The sequence below is a fragment of the Mytilus galloprovincialis genome, chromosome 8 (assembly GCF_965363235.1).
Source record: "Mytilus galloprovincialis chromosome 8, xbMytGall1.hap1.1, whole genome shotgun sequence".
Taxonomy (NCBI): Eukaryota; Metazoa; Mollusca; class Bivalvia; order Mytilida; family Mytilidae; genus Mytilus; species Mytilus galloprovincialis.
This window is the reverse complement of record NC_134845.1, coordinates 93,279,589-93,303,247: the sequence shown is the minus strand read 5'-3', so window position 1 is coordinate 93,303,247 and position 23,659 is coordinate 93,279,589. Positions and strand designations below refer to the sequence as shown.

General features: G+C 32.3%; 1 protein-coding gene across 2 annotated transcripts; it reads left to right on the top strand.

Moving 5' to 3' along the window:
• Positions 1-1,647: 1,647 nt before the first annotated feature.
• Positions 1,648-16,297, top strand: LOC143042854 (heat shock 70 kDa protein 12A-like). Of its 2 annotated transcripts, none has more exons than XM_076215327.1 (5): positions 1,648-1,767; positions 3,751-4,069; positions 5,035-5,253; positions 13,657-13,813; positions 14,930-16,297. In XM_076215327.1, exons 1-5 carry the CDS (start codon positions 1,724-1,726, stop codon positions 15,982-15,984), a joined length of 1,794 nt encoding a protein of 597 aa, XP_076071442.1. In that variant the 5' UTR covers positions 1,648-1,723; the 3' UTR covers positions 15,985-16,297. The 2 variants fall into 2 exon arrangements, with proteins under 2 accessions (XP_076071442.1, XP_076071444.1); XM_076215329.1 differs by having other exon boundaries at positions 1,703-1,762.
• Positions 16,298-23,659: the final 7,362 nt, after the last annotated feature.

Below are 23,659 nucleotides of genomic sequence, written 5' to 3'. Positions count from 1 at the left end.
GAACTTATTTGCGGTCGAGCTAGAGAAAATATAATAATTAAAAAGACGTATACATATGGGATAGATGTACATATTCCGGTTCTAATTTTCCTAAACCTAGTATATAGTTTTGACAACTCTCCGAACTTTTCACATTGAACCACCTGACTAAAGCTTGATAAAACGTTTAGCCCTCAAGCAACATCGATTTGTTTTAAGTTTATTTTTTTGTTTTCTGCTATTTTGTCTGGTTGCTGTCTCTTTGGCACATTCCACATTCCATTCTCAATTTTAAATTTTGCATATGTACAGTTTCCAGCAGACAGTTAATATAAAAAAAGAAGATGTGGTATGAATGCCAATGAGAGACCAAATGACACAGAAATTAATAACTATAGGTTACCGTACGGACTTCAACAATGAGCAAAACACAAACCACAAAGTCATCTATAAAAGGCACCGAAATCTCAAATGTATAAAAATTCAATCGATAAAAGTAACGGTATAATTAATGCACGAATAAATGAACGAAAAACAAATACTAAGTAGTTACACAGCAACAAACGACAACCACTGAATTACAGGCTCCTGACTTTGTGGACAGGCACAAGTTTCCTTTGCACATATTGTAGTTACAACCAACTCTTACTCTCTCGTGTTGAGGGTGTGTCTTATCTTCTCTGCATGCTTACATTCTAATAAAAAGCCTCTGGAATTTTGGTAAATCCTTGAGAGTCTAGATCTCTATTAAATTTATTTAAATTAACCTAGCCTCGTTGTGATTTGCAGATTGTCAAAGACTCATATTGTCGAGAGAGAAACGTGTCTATTGTAGAAGAGCTATAGTGATGTCTCGAAAATACTTGTGTCGGTGGGCGACTTTCCAACTGACGTATTCCTCGTGTTTTCTTTTTTTATATATATATTTCTTTACATATCCCCCCTTTTTTACAATTATCTTTATCTCAAATTCAAAATACTGATATTGGTGCTTAAAAAAATACTTTCAATTTCTATGTTTTTTACTCCCCCCAAATTAAATACTAAGCTAGTACCACAGGCACTTGTTTCTGTCAATATTGGGTTTACTATCCATACCCGTACGAACAATTTCCGTTAGCTACCTTGTGATTTTTCGTACGGGTATCATGGATAGTAAACCCCATATTGACAGAAACAAGTGTCTGTGGCTAGTACTCATTTTATTTCGTTGGGATTTTTTTTTAGTTATTGAACGATTTATATAGAGGGAACAGTACATATAATATATTTACTTAGATCTACAACAGTTTCTACTTTCATTAAGGTTAGCATGGTTAGTTTAATGGGGTTCGAAAAAAAAAATTGGCGGTTAAATTGTATGAATGCGGGTTTTTTTCTGAGTTTTTTTTAAATGTGTGATTATTGAAGATGTTCGAAGTTATGACGAAGTAAGTAGCTGCTGCTATTTTTTTATTTACACATATCTTTAAGGTTTTTGAATGGAAGAAGACTGCATGCACAATGATTATATCGCAAAAGAAAATAACATTCCTTATATTTGTGTCATTTTATTTATCACAGTTATAGTCAATTGAATTAAGATTAGAACTACTTTCAATTCGAACGAGCTGGGTGAGGACGAGAGTATTAACCTTGTATACGTACGACCACAACACAGTACATGTAATACTAATAAAACAGAATTCATATTGAATTACTTCCCTTGTAATAGTAGCTGAAATGTACTTCCCGTTTCAAGACGATGTCTAAACATACGTCTAAGAAAGATGAAAAAGAAAAAGTTAGGTACAAATTGTGATAGTAATTTTTATAATTTTAATATTTCAGTTTCATAAAAAGTTTGTCGTCAGTTATTTTTGTTCATGTTTATCATTTTAATTTTCGCTTTCTATTTGTTTTACTTTTTGTTACATGTATGCACTCCTCAGTACATTTAAAATACACAAGCTAAGTGATTAAAACAGTCAACTTATATATTGATTGCAACACTTATGTATATAGAATAAACATATTATAGGTCGATACTAATTTTGAAATGTACAAAATGTAATGTCTTTTAATAAAACTGACTATTATCATGATTATAGGTCACATAATATAGTGATAATCATTTCAATGAAATCTATTTATATATCTACATGTACTAGTCTAAATACATTATTACGGATTACGATTATAAAATGTTACACTCAGGTTTAAAAGTGTAGTATGGTCAGTTTGAGTTTTAAAACCAGGTTTAATCAACCATTGTCTACAAAGAAAATGCATGTTTCAAGTCAGAAAATGATGACAGTTGTTGTCCATTCATTTGATTTTGCCATTTGATTAGAGACTTTCCATTTTAAATTTTCCTCGGAGTTAAGTATTTTTGTTATTTTCCTTTTTTCATACTATAAATACAAATATCTGTTATTCCAAATTATAGGGCCTACACATATATTTTTATTGATAATGTTCACAAGGAAGACAGAACTAATAAATTTATTGATTAATTATGATTTTAAGTACTTAAAAAAAATATAAAAACATCCCTATATATAGTCATTCATATAGGGTAACAGTTTATACATTCATATATATTTTCTTTTATATATAGTCACTATTTGAAATATTGAAATATCAATCAAATTAATAAGTTCTAAATGTGTCAATTGGTAAAATTGGAAAGCCTTCGGGAAAAACTGTCCAATTATGTTTCCTTGCTAACGAATAAAGAGGACAGTCATGTGAACATAAAACGTCCGTCGGAATGGGACGATGAATGGCTGACCCGTGTTAATAATAGAGAGAGTCATATCTCTTGCAAGTAAAAGACTCCCTTGAAGATTTCGAAAAAGAGCAGGCTAATGGCGCTACAAGGAAGCACTCGCACCCGCAAAGTGGGCAGGGATTAATATAAGTTGCAATAATTTGTTTCCCAATTCACTAAAAATAAATATGTTCAAAGTAACACATTTCATCTTTTAGTCGATTTTCTGTACCATTCTATACTAAGGCCTAAGGTATGGGCTTTGGTCATTGTCGAAGGCCGTACGGTGACCTATAGTTGTTAATTTCTGTGTCGTTTTGTCTCTTTTGGAGAGTTGTCTTAGCCAATCATGCATGTGTAATCAATTGTACATTTTTATGTAGTCAAATTGTTGTAAAATTTTGAAGTTCAAAGTCCAGTACAGTTTAACAATTATCGTATGTCGATCCTGTGAGTGAAATGAATTGGCCCTTTACCGTTCTTAGGGTCATTTAAAGTACAACATTCAATTCAAATTTGATGACAATCCAATCAATGCTGGTATTTTCAAGAAAAATCTATCTATCTATATACTGAGTTGAATCCCTTGTAATCCAGTCGATTTGTGCAGATTTTTGGCAAAATTGCTCAGATTGTGATAAAAGCATGAAATTTGGCAAAGTAGTAGAATATATGTCATGGAAATCATTTTTAGCTATGGACCCAGTCTGAATGTCGAAATTGGCGGGAGAAGCAGCCATTTTTAAAATGGCGGGTGTTTGATTTCTAAAAATTCCTAAAATAATTCATGAAATTTTTATCAATGAAGATATTGACATGAAACCTGATAAAACAGTGATAGACTAGTACTTATAAAAATTTTCTTGTTAAACAAAATCTATGAAAATGTTACCCATATGGAATGGCGGCCATCTTTCAAAATCTCGAAATTTTAAAGACAAAATAGATATACAATGTAGCTATTGTGTATATTAAACATGTTAAATCATACATATTTTAATAAACAATTCGTTTTACAGCGAGGCCATTGATGCTGCGAAATTGTTTGTAGCGGCAATTGATTTTGGAACTACGTATTCGGGGTATGCATTTTCAGCAAAAAGTACGCCAAACGACATATTCACGTGCAGTTGGCAAAAGAGTACTTTGGTGTCCATGAAAGCTCCGACGTCCGTTCTCCTCGACAAAGAAAACAACTTTGTTGCTTTTGGATTTGATGCCGAAACTAAATATCTTGAAAGCCTTGAAAATGAGGATTCTGATTCTGACGACGAAGACAGTGGTCATAAAGATGAATTTCATTACTTTAATCGATTTAAAATGATGTTGCATAATCAGGTATTATTTCAGTAAAACTTTATTTTCTACTACACGATATCGCAGTCATCCAAACGTTAGAAATAGCTACACGGTCAAAGTTGAATAAAACTATGACTTTTCGGGAAACGATTCAGTTTTCGACTGATTTTTATCATTCAAACTTATTTAACTTAACAATCTAATTAAAATATAGATCTCCGATTTCGTTATACTACGTTACTACTCACATGTAATTAGATTGTTAACTTAAAAACGAGTTGATGGACCCCTATGTTTTAAAATGCCATTTGGCTTGATTACGTAAGAAGAACATGTGTGCCAATTTTCATAACGTAAATAGTGCATTTTTAAAATTTTAATAAATATAGAACAAAAAATTATGTTTTTTTTCTACATTCATGAACATTTGATAAATATTAGTTATTTCTGAATGTTTTTATGATACAGAAATTACAAATTATTTAACAAAAAAAAAAATAATTTGTGTTTATCTTTTAAAACAAAAAAGTTATGGTTTTCTTTTGAAATGGAAAATACGGCCACAAATCCGAATTTTGAGCAAATATACAAAATTTCGACCTCATTTTACTCAAAAAGTAGCACATGAAGGTATATTTTTTATTACATATTTGATTTAATCAGATAATAAATAGTCTATATGGAAATTTTTATCAAAATGTAAATACGGGATCAAAACTGTATCGTATGCCCTAAAGTTAGGGTTTCACGCCTAACTGTCTCAAAACAAATTGTTCTTCCACCTGCTTAGTAATTTGCACTTTAACAGCAAATAATGGCAATCTGAAAATATAATATATATATATATATAGGCGCCTGGCGAATAGGTGCGCTGCAAGCGAGCGCTTCAAAAAACGTCGTCCGATTTACAACCAATAATGATTTGTTTACTCCGTTAAAATTGGCTTTTTTTTTGCAACAAGGCCCAATGGGTTGTTGTAACGTATACATGTTTTTGTTTTCAGACAGTGAATTTAGATACAACAATAAAAGACCAGAATGGAATGCATATGAAGGCTTTTGACATATTTTCCTTTGCAATCAAATACCTTAAAGACCAAGCAATTGGAAGACTAGTCAAAACACTTAAGAATGTGGAAACAAATGACATCCATTACGTTCTTACTGTTCCAGCCATATGGGACGATCAGGCAAAAATATTCATGAGAAAGGCTGCAGAAAAGGTACGATCTTCTTATAAATAATATTAAGTGTGAAGTCACATTTCTTAAGTGATACATTATTTCAATAAAACAAGTAACTACATTGTTCAAAACTATATGTGAAGGTTTCATTTCATTTTAAAATTCTGTGATACTAATGAGACGTCAAAAAATCGTGTGAAACATTCTTCGAAAAAAGTAAAATCACAAAACAACTAACTCTGTGGAAAATTCAAAACGAACAGGCCTTAATTATGGAAAGCCTCAGCTGTCATATATTAGAGATTTACATAACGTTATGCTGAAGCTTCCATTGTAAAGTTAATACAGCGTAATGATGAATTAAATCATCAAAATGAAAACTTTAAATAGTAAAATGCTAAGTTGAATCTGCGTTGTGTTGACTTGCAACTTCAAGTGTTGATGTTGTGAAATCATCGTGGTAAGCCACGGCGTTATGATGATATGCTTATAACACGTAACGTTGAGTCGAAACTACATATTGTTAAGTTGACATTGCACGATGTAAACTTGATACTCGATAAAGCTTAGACGTACTCTTAGATTGCTAGGATAACAAATAAAACGAAAAGTTGAACTTTATGATGTTGACTTATTATTGATGAATGTAAAGTTTAGATATCACAACGTTATATCATTATAATGTCACGATAGGCTTATCATAATGTATGTAGACTTTAAACTACACGATGTAAAGCTAAACTAGTATACTGTTATATTACTTTAATGCCACGATAAGCTAACCATACAATATGCTCACTAGAAATTACACGACGTAAAGTTGAAAGTACGTGTTGTTGAGCTAGGATTGCACAATGTTAAATCAGTATTATGTCATGATAAGCTACCAATGCAATATGCTCACTAGATATTACACGACGAACAGTTGAAAGTACGTGTTGTTGAGCTAGGATTGCACAATGTTATATCAGTATTATGTCACGATAAGCTAACCATACAATATGCTCACTAGAAATTACACGACGTACAGTTGAAAGTACGTGTTGTTGAGCTAGGATTGCACAATGTTAAATCAGTGTTATGTCACGATAAGCTAACCATACAATATGCTCACCAGATATTACACGACGTACAGTTGAAAGTACGTGTTGTTGAGCTGGGATTGCACAATGTTAAATCATTATTATGTCACGATAAGCTTACCACACAATATGCTCACTAGAAATTACACGACGTACAGTTGAAAGTACGTGTTGTTGAGCTAGGATTGCACAATGTTAAATCAATATTATGTCACGATAAGCTAACCATACAATATGCTCACTAGAAATTACACGACGTACAGTTGAAAGTACGTGTTGTTGAGCTAGGATTGCACAATGTTATATCATTATTATGTCACGATAGGCTAATCAAACATTATTTTGACATGAAACGACACGAAGGTGGAAAAACGGTCCACTGATGTTGGATCTGAGGTATCTTGCAAATAGTGCCGCATATGCGTAGTAGTTATATGATATAAAAAGAGAATATATTCAAAATATATTATTCTACTTTCTCTTTACACTGTAACAGTACGGTCCATGTAATATTATCATTTCAAAATTTGAAAAAGTTTTGAAATTTTGAAATTTTCACCAAATTATTAAAATTCTAAATATCGTTTTTAGATTTGATAGTTTAGATATTTGATCAACTTTTAAAGTACTCTTAACGTGCAGTTTTGATTATTACGTTTTTGGAAAGTTTGATTTTTGAAAGTTTTTGATGAAGATATCAAAATTAGAAAATGGGCGAAAAGAGGGGTACCTGTAAACTGCAAAACGGAATAAAAGCGGAACGAAACGAAACAAAATGAAATGAAGAGCTACGGTTACTTCAAAGTTAATGTATAAAATAAGTCAAAAGGAAGGCAATTGTAAGCGGTGAAAAATTTGGTAACAAAATAGATGTTTCTTAAAAGCGGATAATTCGTGTTAAAACAAGAAGCACAGCTTTGATTATGATCATTCTTAATTAGGAATAAAACGCACAAAATAATTTTCAATTGCAAAATAAACAATTTAAAGAAGAAGTGTTTTTTTAAAACAAATTGAACATTAACATGAGATAACAGTATCCTGAAATGTGTTAAGGTTTTGCAAATATGGATTTTATTTATTTAAACCGATTCTCTTTTAAAAAAAATCTCTTATATAAGCTGAGCGTTTAAAATAATAGTTCAAAACTATTTTGTTTCCACAGCGCCCAACATTTAGGAGTAACAGTGAAAACTCGCTGTAGGTTAAACAGATTTATACAAGGTTGATTATGTTTATATTTTCTTCTGCACTTTTGACATTTCAATAAAATTCCCTCAAATTTGATTTTTTTTTGGCTCTATGACTTCTTCAACTATGGTCGCTTTATCGGATAGAACGAACAGGCGACTAACGGATGGAAAAAGTTTTACGTTAACAAAACTGTTATCCGTTGGGAGTCCGTTCCGATGATGAACAGTACTGACAAAATAAAACGGACGCGTAACGAAGGCACAACGGACACACACAGAATATGCAACGTACGAGAAACGGAAACGTACACGACAGAACGGATGTCAAACATACATCCACGGACTAGTACCGCATACAACGTACACCAAACGGAAGCATATCGGATAAAATGGAAGAACACATGTAATATGCGAAAAAAAATGAAAGGCGGCAATAATAATACTTGTAAATCGCATAAATATTCAAAAAGTTTCCGTTTAGCTGGTCTTGGTTTGTTTTTCAAAATGCCGCCAAAGGGTAGTGTCTTGCCTGAATAAGAGATGTTTGATAGTGAAGACGTGCTCTTACTCTAAGATCATTTATGATTAATAAACATTCATGACACACAAGAAATCTGACACACCAATAATTGCCATTTCTGACGCGAAATATGCAATGTCATTTATCCGTTCATCATCCGTTTTCTCATGCGTTTATCGTTAAAATGGGGAGGGGTGTAATTTGTTTCATATCTTTTTTTCTTAAAATTTTCTATTTTTCTATTGATTCATATTTCGTATTTGTATATTAAAGCAAACCAGATGCTCTGCAGGGCGCAGCTTTATACGACCGCAGAGGTCGAACCCTGAACAGTTGGGGCAAGTATGGAGTCCGACACAACATTTAAGCTTGATCGATACAGCTCTGAATTTGGATTGTGATTAAATAGTTGACACAACATAGGTTTCTGACACAGAATGAATGTGGTCTAAGAACTTAAACTTAAAAACTTAAACATTTTAAATTAAACATTTACCTATGGCTATTATGTTCCAATGTCCAAAATCTAAATACATGGTTAGATTCAGCATATATCATAGAACCCCAAGAATTCAATTTTTGATGAAATCAAATAATGTTCAATTTTAGACCCTTTAGACCTCAATGTGGACAAATTTGATAACTGAGCCAAAAATATTAAAAATCTAAATACATGGTTAGATTCAGCATATTGAAGAACCCCATATATTCAATTTTTGTTGAAATCAAACAAAGTTTAATTTTTGACCCTTTGGACCTTAATGTAGACCAATTTGAAAACGGGACAATACTGTGCAATTGAATATTTCTGGCTATTGCACGAAACTGTGCAATTGAAAATTTCTTGCTATTGCGCAATATTGTGCAATTAGATATTTCTTGCTATTGCGCAATACTGCGCACTTGAAGATTTCTTGCTATTGCACAATACTGTGCAATTGAAGATTTCTTGCTATTGCGCAATACTGTGCAATTGAAAATTTCATGCTATTGCACAATACTGTGCAATTGAAGATTTCTTGCTATTGCGGAATACTGTTCAATTGAAAATTTCTTGCTATTGCGCAATACTTAATATAATAATTTTGGACCCCGATTTGAACCAACTTGAAAACTGGCCCATAATAAAAAATCTAAGTACATGTTTAGATTCAGCATATGAAAGAACCACAAGAATTCAATTTTTGTTAAAATCAAGCTAAGTTTAATTTTGGACCCTTTGGACCTTAATGTAGACCAATTTGAAAACAGGACCAAAAATTAAGAATCTGAATACACGGTTAGATTTGGCATATCAATATCTGTATTATACCACAACTGTATTTATGTTCATGTATATCCATACTCTCCTTAAGGAGGATAATAAATATATATAAATATATACATGTATATATAATTCATTTTTTGATGAAATCAAACAAAGTTTAATTTGGACATTTTTGGCCCCTAATTCGTTGGTATCAAAACTCCCAAAATCAATCCAAACCTTCCTTTTGTGGTCATAAACCTTGTGCTAAAATTTCATAGATTTCTATTAACTTATACTGAAGTTATTGTGCAAAAACCAAGAAAAATGCTTATTTGGGACCTGTTTTTGGCCTCTAATTCCTAAACTGTTGGGACTAAAACTTCCAAAATCAATCCCAAGCTTTCTTTTGTGGTCATAGACCTTATGTCAAAATTTCATAGATTTCTGTTTACGTATACTAAAGTTATTGTGCGAAAACAAAAAAAAATGCTTATTTGGGCCCTTTTTGGCCTCTAATTCCTAAACTGTTGGGACCAAAACACACAAAATCAATCCTAACTTTCCTTTTATTTCCATAAACCTTGTGTTTAAATTCCATAGATTTATTTTTACTTTTACTAAAGTTAGAGTGCGAAAACCAAATGTCGTCGGACGACGACGACGACGCCAACGTGATACCAATATACGACCAAAAAATTTTCAATTTTTGCGGTCGTATGGAAATACTGATATTTCAGGAGATACACACCGGATATTATGTGTAAATTATTAAATAAAGTATTGTGCAATGGCAGGAAATATTTAATTGCATATTATTGCGTTATAGCATAGTATTGGAAAAATGATGATATATTGAATAGGGACAGAAATCTTTCCTTGCAACGAGTCACTGCAGGGATTCTTAACGTGAGGAGTACTTGGCCTGAAATTTGATTGTTGTGCGATCATTAAAAAATGGACAAATTACAAACACGGAACTAGCAAAAAACATCTGGTTCCCTTTATTGGCTTAACAGTGACAGTCCGTCGGAAGGGGACCATAAATTACTGACCAGTGTTAAGAGAGAGCCAAATCTCTTGCACGTAAAAGACACCCTTGTAGATCTCGGAAAAGAGCATGGCAATGCCGCTACAAGGCAGCCGACTCGCATCCGCAAAGTGGAAAGGGGTTAAATATAAACTTGTTTAAATTTCAATTTTCAAAATGCCGACACCTACAAATAAATAGATTGGAGCTTAATGTACAGCGGCAAATATTACATAGATTTGCAAGCTGAAACATATTTATGGTAAACGTTTATATGATATGAATGTATTGAGCTTTAAAATAAAACCAGAACGATTAGTTGAATGGTAACGTTTACTTTATTTGGCCTTTTTGGTTATATTTGATTTGGTCTTTTTAATTATATTTGATTTGGTCTTTTTAATTATATTTGATTTGGTCTTTTTAATTTTATTTGTTTCGACTGGTTAGTTTTTTTGTAGACGAAACGCTAGGCTGCTGCAAATACAAAATTTCCAACCTGACGTCTATCTATGATAAGTTTATTTACATATATTAAAACAGTTTCCTGGCACCAATCTACTAATATTTGATCTTTTAGTTACTCTAAGCGGCTAACACTGTAAAACAGATATCAACAACCTCCAACATTCACGGCTAGCACTACGTTCATAGCGACACCATAGATTAAAAATTTCTTCCGTATCAATTATACTTTGAACTGAAATCAATGATACAAGGCAATATATTATCAATATGCAATCGATAAAAAAATTGATAACAAAATGTAAAAAAAATAAAATGAGACCGAAGCGCTTTTTCTTGATCTACCCTTTCAGGAACGTCCAAAGCCGAATATTTGAAAGCGTAGGTAATCGTTCAAAATCGTGTACTTGAATTTCGATAATTTCATTTGCCGACATGATTGCATATATAGTAAAAAGTCATAAAGCAAAAAAAAAAAAATTGAAATCAAGTATAGAGCATTTTATTGGTTTACAGTTCAATTGAAAATATATATACATGCTCAACCCTACCATACTACTCGGCCTATTGAGAGTTGTCCAGTTTTTACTGTTTTTCCTAAACTGAGTTATATAACTGAAACCCTAAGCTTATAGTGACTTTTTTAAACGCAAATTAACTTTTTCGATGTAGGTTTAATAAGCTTACAACTGCCTGCCTCTGGTCTCATTCTATACATAAACTTTTAAGTAACTGTTCATTTCATTTTGTTTCGTTTTGTTCCGTAGCTAACAGGTGCCCCGCTTTTGCGGCCCCTTTTTAATTTTGAAACTTTAAAAAATCAAACTTTAAAAAAGGCGAAATAATCAAAACTTTACGTTAAGTTTAGTACTTTTAAAGATTAATCAAAAATCTAAACTATAAAATCTAAAAACGATATTAATAATTTTAAAATTTCAAGTATTTGTTGAAAATTTAACTTGAAAAATTCAAAACTTTTTAAATTCCAAAATTCTACAATTGGAAAACTTTTCACTATTTTAAAATGATATACGGACCGTACTGTAACAGTGTAAATAGAAACTAGAATAATGTATTTTTAATTCATTCTCTTTTTATATCATATAACTACTACGCATATGCGGCACTATTTGCAAGATACCTCAGGTCCTACATCAGTGGTCCTTTTTTCCACCTTCGTGTCGTTTCGTGTCAAAATAATGTTTAATAAGCCTATCGTGACATAATTATGATATAACATTGTGTAATCCTAGCTCAACAACACGTACTTTCAACTGTACGTCGTGTAATTTCTAGTGAGCATATTGCATTGGTAGCGTATCATAACATAATACTGATTCAACATTGTGCAATCCTAGCTCAACAACACGTACTTTCAACTGTACGTCGTGTAATTTCTAGTGAGCATATTGTATGGTTAGCTTATCGTGACATAATATTGATTTAACATTGTGCAATCCTAGCTCAACAACACGTACTTTCAACTGTACATCGTGTAATATCTAGTGAGAATATTGTATGGTTAGCTTATCGTGACATAATACTGATTTAACATTGTGCAATCATAGCTCAACAACACGTACTTTGAACTGTACGTCGTGTAATTTCTAGTGAGCATATTGTATGGTTAGCTTATCGTGACATAATATTGATTTAACATTTTGCAATCCTAGCTCAACAACACGTACTTTCAACTGTACGTCGTGTAATATCTAGTGAGAATATTGTATGGTTAGCTTATCGTGACATAATACTGATTCAACATTGTGCAATCCTAGCTCATCAACACGTACTTTCAACTGTACGTCGTGTAATTTCTAGTGAGCATATTGTATGGTTAGCTTATCGTGACATAATATTAATTTAACATTGTGCAATCCTAGCTCAACAACACGTACTTTCAACTGTACGTCGTGTAATATCTAGTGTAAATATTGTATGGTTAGCTTATCGTGGCATTAAAGTAATATAACAGTATGCTAGTTTCGCTTTACATAGTGTAGTTTAAAGTCTACATACATTATGATAAACCTATCGTGACATTATAATGATATAACGTAGTGATATCTAAGCTTTACATTTATTAATAATAAGTCAACATCATGAAGTTCAACTTTTCGTTTCATTTGTTATCCTAGCAACCGAAGAGTACGTCTAAACATTATCCAGTATCAAGTTAACATCGTGTAATGTCAACTTAACAACATGTAGTTTCAACTCAACGTTACGTGTTATAAGCATATCATCATAACGCCGTAGCTTACCACGATGCTTTCACAACATCAACACTTGAAGTTGCAAGTCAACACAACGCAGATTCAACTTTGCATTTTATTATTTAAAGTTTTCATTTTGATGATTTAATTCATCATCACGCTGTATTAACCTTACATTGTAAGCTTCAGCATAACGTTATGCAAATCTCTAATATATGACAGCTGAGGCTTTCCATACTTAATCAAATGGCAAAATCAAAAGCTCAAACACATTAAACGAATCGATTACAACTGTCATATTCCTGACTTGGTACAGGCATTTTCTTATTTTCTTATGTAGAAAATGGTGGATTGAACCTGGTTTTATAGCTTGCTAAACCTCTCACTTGTATGCCAGTCGCATCAAATTCCATTAACAGTATTTTTCAAAACGCATAACCGATAGACGATTAAAATTAACTTTTTACCGAAAAAAATGTGTGTGTACTATACCTGAGAAAATGTTACTAATTTTGAAAAAAATATTTTAAAAAAATTCTCTGAAACTGAAAAAAAAAAAGTTTTATTCAACAACAAAAAAATGCCATGTCGATCCTCCTTTCAAAAGATGTAAGTTCCATGCCTTACAGAGGGAATTTATTATTTTTGTTTTGAAAAAAAAACAGTCAACGCAAGTGTTAAATTTTGTAGGCAGGAATAAAGGGCAAAGATTTGACAATAGCTTTGGAACCAGAAACAGCTTCCATATATTGTCAGGAATTGCGGACAAACAGGGATGGCAAGTCAAACAAAACATTTTCTGAAACAATCAAGAAAGGCACTAAATATGTAGTGGTAGATCTAGGAGGTTTGTTAAAACTTTTATACTTATAAAAAAGAAGATGTGGAATGATTGCCAATGAGACAACTCTCCACAAGAGACCAAATGACACAGAAATTAACTACATAAAGGTCACCGTACGGCCTTCAAAAATAAGCAAAGCCCATACCGCTCATTCAGCTATAAAAAGCACTGAAATGACAAATGTAAAACCATTCAAACGAAAAAACTAACGGCATGATTTGTAAGAGTTAACTCAATATCATATTTTAAAAACGGACATTAAAATGGTATATGTATTTGAATATGTATTTAATTTGACAATTGACGTTAAACATCCATCCATCCATCTATCAAATCTTAGTTGAAAAAATAAGAAACTTTTATTCTGGCTTTAATAAAAGCTTCCATGGCAAAATCAACTGATTTCCATGCGAGAAATCTACATCGATGGTTTAATTTATCTGGGATACCGGCACTAGCAATGAACCGTCTCAGCTGACTTGTGTCGTCTTATATATGAGATACTGTGGGCTCAATCCCTATCTAATTGAAACACAAGACTTGAAAATTAGTATTTACTGCATATCCGCAAAACATTGCACATTTTTTTAGTAAGAACAATAACTTGAAGTCTCGGAGTCCGCAGTATGGCTCCTGGTAGGGAGGCATGTCTTCGTCCTTCACGTAAATGTCACTTGGTGTACTAGCACGATAACAATTCGTCTAAGCGTGTCGGTTAAGTACAATGCATTTTTTTTTAATCATATCATGTTAACATGTTCCTGTTGTGATATATAAGTAATATTTGCCACTGGACATTAAGAACCAATTAGTCCATCGATAATCATGATAATATATCACTTCAAATATTAATTGGAGTTTAAAATAATGTTCAAAACTTCATGACATTTATTTTTTTTACCATTGTTAAATGTTTTCACTGATCGTTTTTGGAATAAGTCGTAGCGAAACATTTTCTTGTAAACATGCTCTATTATTGCTTTATCTTTCAATTGATATGCTAAACCTTAATAAAACTTATCATTTGCAATGCTTTTGAAAAGATTTTGCTACTCTCTTGACTAAATTAAAATCCTTTCTTTCATGTTTTATACATTTTTCGATATCGGACTTTTTTAGGCGGTACAGCTGACATTACAGTGCACGAACGTCTGCTAGATGATTCCTTAGAAGAGGTGCTCCCACCAAGCGGAGGAAACTGGGGTGGAACGGCTATTGATAAGGCTTACAAACGATTTCTCTACTCCGTTTTTACTAAGAAAGTCATCAAAGAACTTAAATCAGACGAATTGGAAGACTACACTACCTTGTGTCATGAATTTGAAGTAAAAAAGAGGTCGATAACCTCAGGCTTAAAGACGGATATAGTCATTACATTGCCCTACTCTTTGGTTGAGATAACAGTGAAACACTGTAAAACGGTGCAGTCTGCCATCATGCAATCATCTTATAAAGAATCAGTATCTTTTTCTACGCCTCAGAAACTTTTTGTCAATCCTGAAGTATTTCGTAATCTTTTTAACCCAACTATAGATGCCTTAATCAAACATCTAGACAAACTCTTTAAGGACCCAAATCTATCCGACCTACATCATATTATAATGGTTGGTGGGTTTTCCGAATGTGAGCTTGTTCAAACGGCAATGAGGAAAACATTTCCCAATAGGAAAATCATTATTCCTGACGAGGCTGGACTAGCAGTTTTAAGAGGTGCTGTTTTATTTGGACATCAACCCAAAAAAATAGGAAAACGAATATTGAGGAAAACTTATGGGATACAAAGCTGGCCGGAATGGGACGCTGAATTACACCCCGATACCAAAAAAGTGCGAATTGATGGAGTCGACCGATGCAAAGATGTCTTTTATAAATTTGCTGTCAAAGGTGAAAAAGTAGAAGACGGTCATTCCTCGGGACAAATATTCCAGGCGTTAAAAACAGACGAAAAGACTCTTGAGTGTACAGTATACATTTCAGATGACACGAATCCCCGATATGTCACTGATCCTAGTTGCCAACGCCTCGGAAATCTCATCGTTCCAATACCTCCCCTCAAAAAGGGGGAGACTCTTGAAATTGAGGAAACAATGATATTTGGTGGAACTGAACTTTTATTCAGAGCAAAGAATATGCGAAGTGGTGATATTTGTGAAAGTCAGTTTGAATTATTTTAGTGAATTTAAAACTTAAAGCATTTGCATACGGTAAACACAATTTAAATCACAGTATTTCTTTGAATTTTGCGATATTCGAAGCCGAAGTTCTAACGAGAGGTCTCTTGGCTAAAATCACAGAAAAAAAATATCGGCGAGTTAGAGTACGGGAAGACAATAATTCAATAGCAGAACATAAAACTTAGCCATTAAATTCGATAAAACATATTTAACTTTTATGTTTAATTTGATAACACAAAGTTCATACATGACTTTAGCATCTCAACCTGTGATTATTAATATGTAGTATGTAGGAATAAAGTTACTTTTTTTTTGTATTTGAATGTATCAAGTGATTTGTATGCCTCCGCAACTAAAAGTTTAGAGGAATATTGTTTTACCCCTGTCCGTCCGTCCTTCCTCCAGGACGTCCGTCCCACTATGGGTATATAGTTATTCCACATATAACTACTCTTACAGTTTGAGTCTTAGGAAGTTTGCACTTTGTTATCTGCTTGTACTTCTGTTGAAGTTGTGCATGTGGTCATGTTTTTGATTTTTATGCCCCATTTATGGACGTTATGATTTCTTGTCTGTGCGTCCCTTCTTCTGATCGTCCGTTCGTCCGCCCGTTCGTTCGTCCGTCTGTCCCGCTTAAGGTTTAAGTTTTTGGTCGAGGTAGTTTTTGATGAAGTTGAAGTCCAATCAACTTGAAACTAAGTATACATGTTCCTTATGATATGACCTTTTTAATTTTAATGCCAAATTAGTAAGACTTCTGATTTTGATTTGATTGCGCATGACAAGATGGATGTTTGAATTTTTTCGCTCGCTATGGAATATGTGAAATATATGCAATACTGGAGTTAATTGCGTCTTTTTGGAACACCCAGCAGTATGTAGTATTTTCAGTGTTTTGGTTTTGGGTCCTAGACCTCCTGTTCCCACAGATAAGACTATTTTCATCAATTTCATCGAATTTATCTAGTTACCTGTGATCCCAGTCCGATCCGCATCGACTTATATATGAAATGAGCTAGAACTCTTGAGGGTCTAGAAGAGTGGGTCAAAAATGGGAAATAAGAAAAACAAAAAGTCGACAGCTGATATATTGCAAGAGAGTAGACATGTGCTATATGGAGATGAAGTCGAAGTGGCTACAGTCCTAGAAAATGTTTTAACACTGTTAAATAGAATGGACACTAGGCTTGTATCCATTGAGAAAAATACGAGTAAAAATACAAGTACACTGACTCAAATGAACGATAAGTTAAACTCATTGACAGCGAGAGTTATTACTGTCGAAACCGACATAGTAAATGTGAAAAGTAGGGTTTCAGATTTGGAGGAAAGTTCAAGGGGAACCGGTAATCTTTTTGATGAAGTCAAGAGTAAAACTTGTTCTTTAGAAAAAGAGATTGAAAAGCTTTAGAAAAATAACGGAGATGATAATGATACTCAGAGTATTGAAGACGAACTTAGAAAATTAGAAAGTTATAATGAGAAGCTAAAAGGAAAACTACTGGACATTCAATGTAGGTCTATGAAATACAATCTCATTTTCAAGGGACTTCAACAGCAAAGGGATGAAAACTGTGAAATGAAGATTGGACAGTTTATTCACAATGAAATGAAGATCACAAAACCGGAACAAATAGATTTGGTAAAAGTGAGCCAGGGAAACCGAGACCAATTATTGCAAGATTTCTGTATTATTCGGACCTTGATATGGTGAAAAAAGCAGGACGACATCTAAGAGGTACATATTACGGTGTAAATTAGTCCTATAATATAAGACTCTGAAGGTTCATATCATTTACATTCAACGTTTTTTATCGGATATTTTTTTTTACTATCAACAGAGACATATAATATTGTATTGAACCAGAGTCTTATAAAATTTGTACTTTTTTCTCGTAGCAAAAATTTAAATTATCAATCCACTGCCAAAACAAAAAAAAAACTATTAGGAACAACCTAAATATGAATGAAAGTAACTTCTTACCGCATTAATAGTTTAAAATAATGTTCCTAATCCATCACTTTTATCCTACAAGATAACTGGCTTGCTCAATCCGTTGTATGAACTCATATATTGAAAGACATGTATCGCCCGCTCTCACAACTTGAAATTTATATCTTGTGATGCTTAACAACTTACTAAAGAACATTTGGTGAATGAGAATACATGTAGGTCACCTCTGTTTTATGAACCTGTACTTGGAAAATCATGTATTGCCACGCTCGCTCTAACATTGATGCACTATCGTGGAACATTGCACCTTCATGCCGTTAGCAGCTAGCAGATTTCATGAACATTTGAACTCGTTTTTCGAAAGAAATTCATCGCATCGCCCGTTCTATAGACTAGAGAACATTTATTTGGTGAATTTGACTCGCACGCCTTCGTTACGTGAACTCATATTTCCAAAGACATTTATAACCTCGGCCGCTCTCATAACTCGCCCATGATTTAAAATTCTGTTGGTGCTCAATTAACAACTTGTAGAGATATTTTTGTGAATGATAATCGGTTTGTTGATACATTATAACTGTATTTTGGACATTGTTCTTTTCAACTGCAAACAATATACTTATACCGTTTTTTGGGGGGAGAGGGGGCATATAATCAAGTTTAAAAAATAAATAAAATAGAACCCATATTTTTCTATTCTTTATGTTTTTTGCCGATTGTTCTCTATTCTGTTAACCCCATTCGTATTCTCTCACCACTCTTTATGGTTATCTCAATAATTGCATGACACTATTACAGTAATTGGTCGTGTTTCCGTACGTTGTATTATACTGATTATAAATATTATCGTCAAATTCGTTTCGTTCACGAAATCCTTAAAATAAAGAATCGGCACATACTTGTATATTTGAAATAAAATGGCCTGAAAAAAATTGTTTGTCAACTGAGGATAAAAGTGATGGATTAGGAACATTATTTTAAACTATTAATGCGGTAAGAAGTTACTTTCATTCATATTTAGGTTGTTCCTAATAGTTTTATTTGTTTTGGCAGTCGATTGATAATTTAAATTTTTGCTACGAGAAAAAAGTACAAATTGTATAAAACTCTGAGGTTCAACATTGATAGTAAAAAAAAATATCCGATAAAAAACATTGAATGTAAATGATATGAATCTTCAGAGTCTTATATTATAGGACTACGGTGTAAATGAGCAGTTTCCACCAGAAATAGAAGAAAAACCACGTAAGCTGTACCCAATAGCGAAACAGGCGAGAAAAGAGAAATTAAAAGTTGTAATGAAAAGAGACACACTTTACATTAAAGACAAACTTGTTAAGCCAGATGAAATTGCAGACGATACCGAGCATAAAGAGCCTCAAAGATCAACCACCAGACCGAATAAACGTCCACGGGTGAACTCTACTCCTGAACGAGACGGGTCATAGGATAACCATGGAAGACATAAGACTTTAGTGTATTAATAAACCAATCAATAATGATTTGTATAATGTAAATAAATGTTTAGTAGACAAAACAGTTATAAATATAATTACCCTTAATGTTTGTGGTTTTAAGAGGCGTATACAATACCCAGAATTTTTAGAATTGTTAAATGAATTTAGTATTTTGTGTTTTGTAGAAACAAAAACTGATGATTTAGACGTTATAGATTTGCCAGGTTATACATTTGTAATGGAAAATAAATCTCACTTAAACAGAGTAAAATCAGGTGGAATTGTACTTGGTTTTAAAGAATCATTATCTAATCATATTTCTGTTGTTGAAACAGACAGTAAATATATTCTATGGTTTAAAATTGACAAACATATAGTTAAACTACAACAAGATATTTTGTGTGGTATCGTGTATATTCCGCCTGAATATTCTGTATATTGTGTTGGTAGTCCATTTAGCGAAATTGAAAGTGAATTTTTGAATTTTAGTATAAGTCATGACAATATATGTCTTTTTGGAGATTTTAATGCTCGAACTGCAGAAGAGTCAGACTTTGACGTTGTAAATTTTGAAGAATTTTCAGGAATGTTAGACATTGAAAATGAGGATGTTTGTACTTTAGATGAGTTAAATATAAATCGATTAAGGAAAAGTATGGATCACAAAAAAAAAACAATTTTGGTAACTTGCTTCTTGAATTTTCTAAGAATAACAATATGTTTATCCTAAATGGAAGAATGTGTGAAGACAAAGGTCTGGGTAGTTTTACATGTAAAAACACCAGTTTAGTTGATTACAATATTGCTTCCCCAAATTTTCTTAAGCTGGTTCAAAATTTTTCAGTATTAAATTCTAGCGTTGTATTTTCGGATAATATTCATAATCCGCTGTCGTTAAAGATTACTTGTTATGAAAAACAAAACGACGTCAGTCATGATGATGAAATGCCTGAGGAGAAGATTAAGAGATGGGAAAATGAACAATTAGACACCTTTATTAGTAACATTGATAGACTTAAGGTAAATGAAATACTAGCTCAATTAACGGAAATGGTTGAAAATACAAGTGAAAACTCAATTATAAATAAAGTTGTTGAGGATGTATGTCATTTACTTACAAATGCGGCAAAGTCTACATTCGGCACATTTACTAAAAGACGTAAGCATACACAAAATATATAAAAATCAAAACCATGGTTTGATAGCGAATGTAAGGAAGCTAGAAAAAAGTTTCGGTCCAGTAGACGAAAACTTAAGCGAAACCATACTGACGACAAAGTGAATGAAACAAAGAAACTAGAAAAGAGTAATAAGCGAGTAATGGATAAGAGCATTCGTAAACATAGAAAGAAAATTAGACACAAGATAGAAAACTTAAAATCGATTAACCCGAAAGAATACTGGAAAATTTTGAACGGTGGTAAAAGGGGAAACAATCCATGTGTACCTATTAATATTTTGTTTGATTATTTTATGAATTTAAATTTAGGAAATTCTGAAGATGAGGAGATTGTTTTAGAAAATCAGAACAATGTAAAAAATTTAAATGTTATATTGAACTCACCTATTACAGGAGAGGAAATTGAAAAATCTTTGAGAAAGTTAAAAAATAATAAATCCTCTGGTGATGATATGATTGTAAATGAATATTTAAAACACTCTTTTAGTGTTATGTCACAGGTGTTTGTGAAACTTTTTAATATTATATTTGACAGTGGAACTATTCCTGATAATTGGCTTTCCGGAAATATAATACCTTTATTTAAGAATAAAGGTAACAAACACGATCCTAGCAATTTTAGACCTATAACAGTTATAAGCTGCTTTGGGAAATTATTTACTTCTATTTTGAATTCATGTTTGAATAAATTTTCTGATGATTTTTGTTTACTATGGCAGAATCAAGCTGGTTTCAGAGAAGGTTATTCTACTACAGATAATTTATTTGTTATCTACATGCTTATTAGTATCATGAAAAATAAGAAAAAGAAACTATTCTGTGCATTCGTAGATTTTGCTAAAGCCTTTGACACTGTTTGGAGAAAGGGTCTTTGGCATAAATTACTTGTGTGAATGATATTAACGGTAAAATGTATAATGTTATTTTTAATATGTACACTGGTATTAAATCTCGTATTGTGTAATAAGGAACATCTGAGATTCTTAAGATGTCTTGCTTCAAAAGGTAAAAACAAACAAATGATTGAATTTAAACACTTTCTTTAATGTTCTTCTCATAATCTTCATGTTTCGATATTTCCCTTGACTTATATGCGTGTTTTTAACAACACGGAAAATCAGAATTAAGCAGTATTTATATTTAGTGTTTTTATAAAATGATAGAGTTCTCTGAGTCCGATAAATCTATTTCTGTCATATATAAGAACTGAAGTGGAGTTTTTCTTATATGTCACCATTATGAAACTGGTATTTGATATTTATTATTTTGATCAGCTTATCTTAGATCGCTTGGACAATTTGGAAACCTAAAACCCAAAAGAATACTGGTCTCTGGTAAACTCCCTAAGAGACGAACAACAAAATAATAACACAGACAATATAGATGGAGATAATTGGTTCAAATATTTTTCTAATTTGGCATCTGTTTCTCCAAATCTGTCAAACAAAGTAAACGAAATTACAGAAAAACTAAAGAAATTAGAAAAAAAATGTTGGAAGCTTTATTCCACTTGATTTTGAAATTTCTTTGTCTGAATTACAAAAGGCTTTGAAAAAGCTCAAATCTGGAAAGAGTCCTGGATTGGACAACATAAGTAATAAAATGCTCAAGTGTCACAATCCCACATGGTTCCATGTTTTCTAAAACTATTCAATGCAATAGTGGTCACTATCCGAAGTCTTGTTCTCAAAGTTTTATATGCCCTTTGTACAAATCTGAAGATCCCAATAAACCTGAAAACTATAGAGGCATAGCAATTAAAAATAGTATTGGCAAACTATTTAACATTATTGTAAACACCAGACTTGATAATTTTTTGTCTGAAAACGGGATTATACATCAAACTCAAATTGGGTTCTCTAAGAAATCCAGGACTTCGGATCAAGTCTTCGTTCTAAAATGCATTATTGATAAATATTTAAACTGTGGTAGCAAAAAACTATATACATGTTTTGTGGACTTTCGTAAAGCCTTTGATAAAGTGCTTCACGTTGGTATCATGTTAAAATTGTTAGGGGAAATATTGATGTTTTTTTCTATATAATTCTAAATAGTATGTATAACAATGACAGATTCTGTGTGAGGGTAGATAATAAAATAACTGATTTTTTTAGTTCAAAAGTTGAGTCCGTCAAGGGGATGTTTTAAGTCCTAACCTGTTTAAATTTTTCATAAACGATTTGCCCAAAGCTTTAGAGGACAACTGTGACTGTTTACAATTAAATAATAAATGTGTACCTTGCCTTCTCTATGCGGATGACCTCGTGTTATTTTCAGATAATAAAAAGGGGTTACAAACCCAACTTAATATTTTATACCAATATAAAATGACTGGTGTCTTGAAATAAACACAAGGAAAACAAAAATTATAATCTTTAATAAAAATGGGAGACTACTGTCAGATGAATTTAATATAGGTGCAAACAGAATAGAGTGTGTGAAATTCTATAAATACTTAGCATTAGTTCTTACTAATACTGGAAAATTTAATGCAGCTAGAAAAAAACCTATATGATAAAGGACCAAAGGCTTCTTTTAAATTTTACAAAAACGTTAAGTCATGTTCTCCATCTATTAAGACTTTACTTCATATATTTGATCACACCATCAAACCAATAGCTTTATATGGCTGTGAAATATGGTGTATGTTAAATTTAACTCTAAAAAGAAGAGCCATGCATCTTTTTGAAATCTTCAAAGATTGTGAACCTGATAAATTAAATCTAAATTTTGCAAGTATGTTCTTGGTGTCTCCAAAAAATGCACAAATATTGGAGTTATATCAGAGCTAGGTAGATTTTCTTTATATCTGTAATGTAAAAAGGACGATTGTAAGAGGATTTGTTCCCATTAGTGTAACGGCAATAATGGGCTTAATGTTCTCCGAGCTTAATGTTCTCCGTTTTTTGTAGCGACTATACATCCATGTTATATTTTCCTGCAATGTACAAACTAGACATTTGGATGAAAACTTGAAGTTCTTATGAATAAAATATTTGTTGTCTTCCGGCGTGTTCAAGTTTTTAGTTTGTATAAACGACTGTTAACGTCATAATCTATGTACGTTTCTTACGTCTATACTTT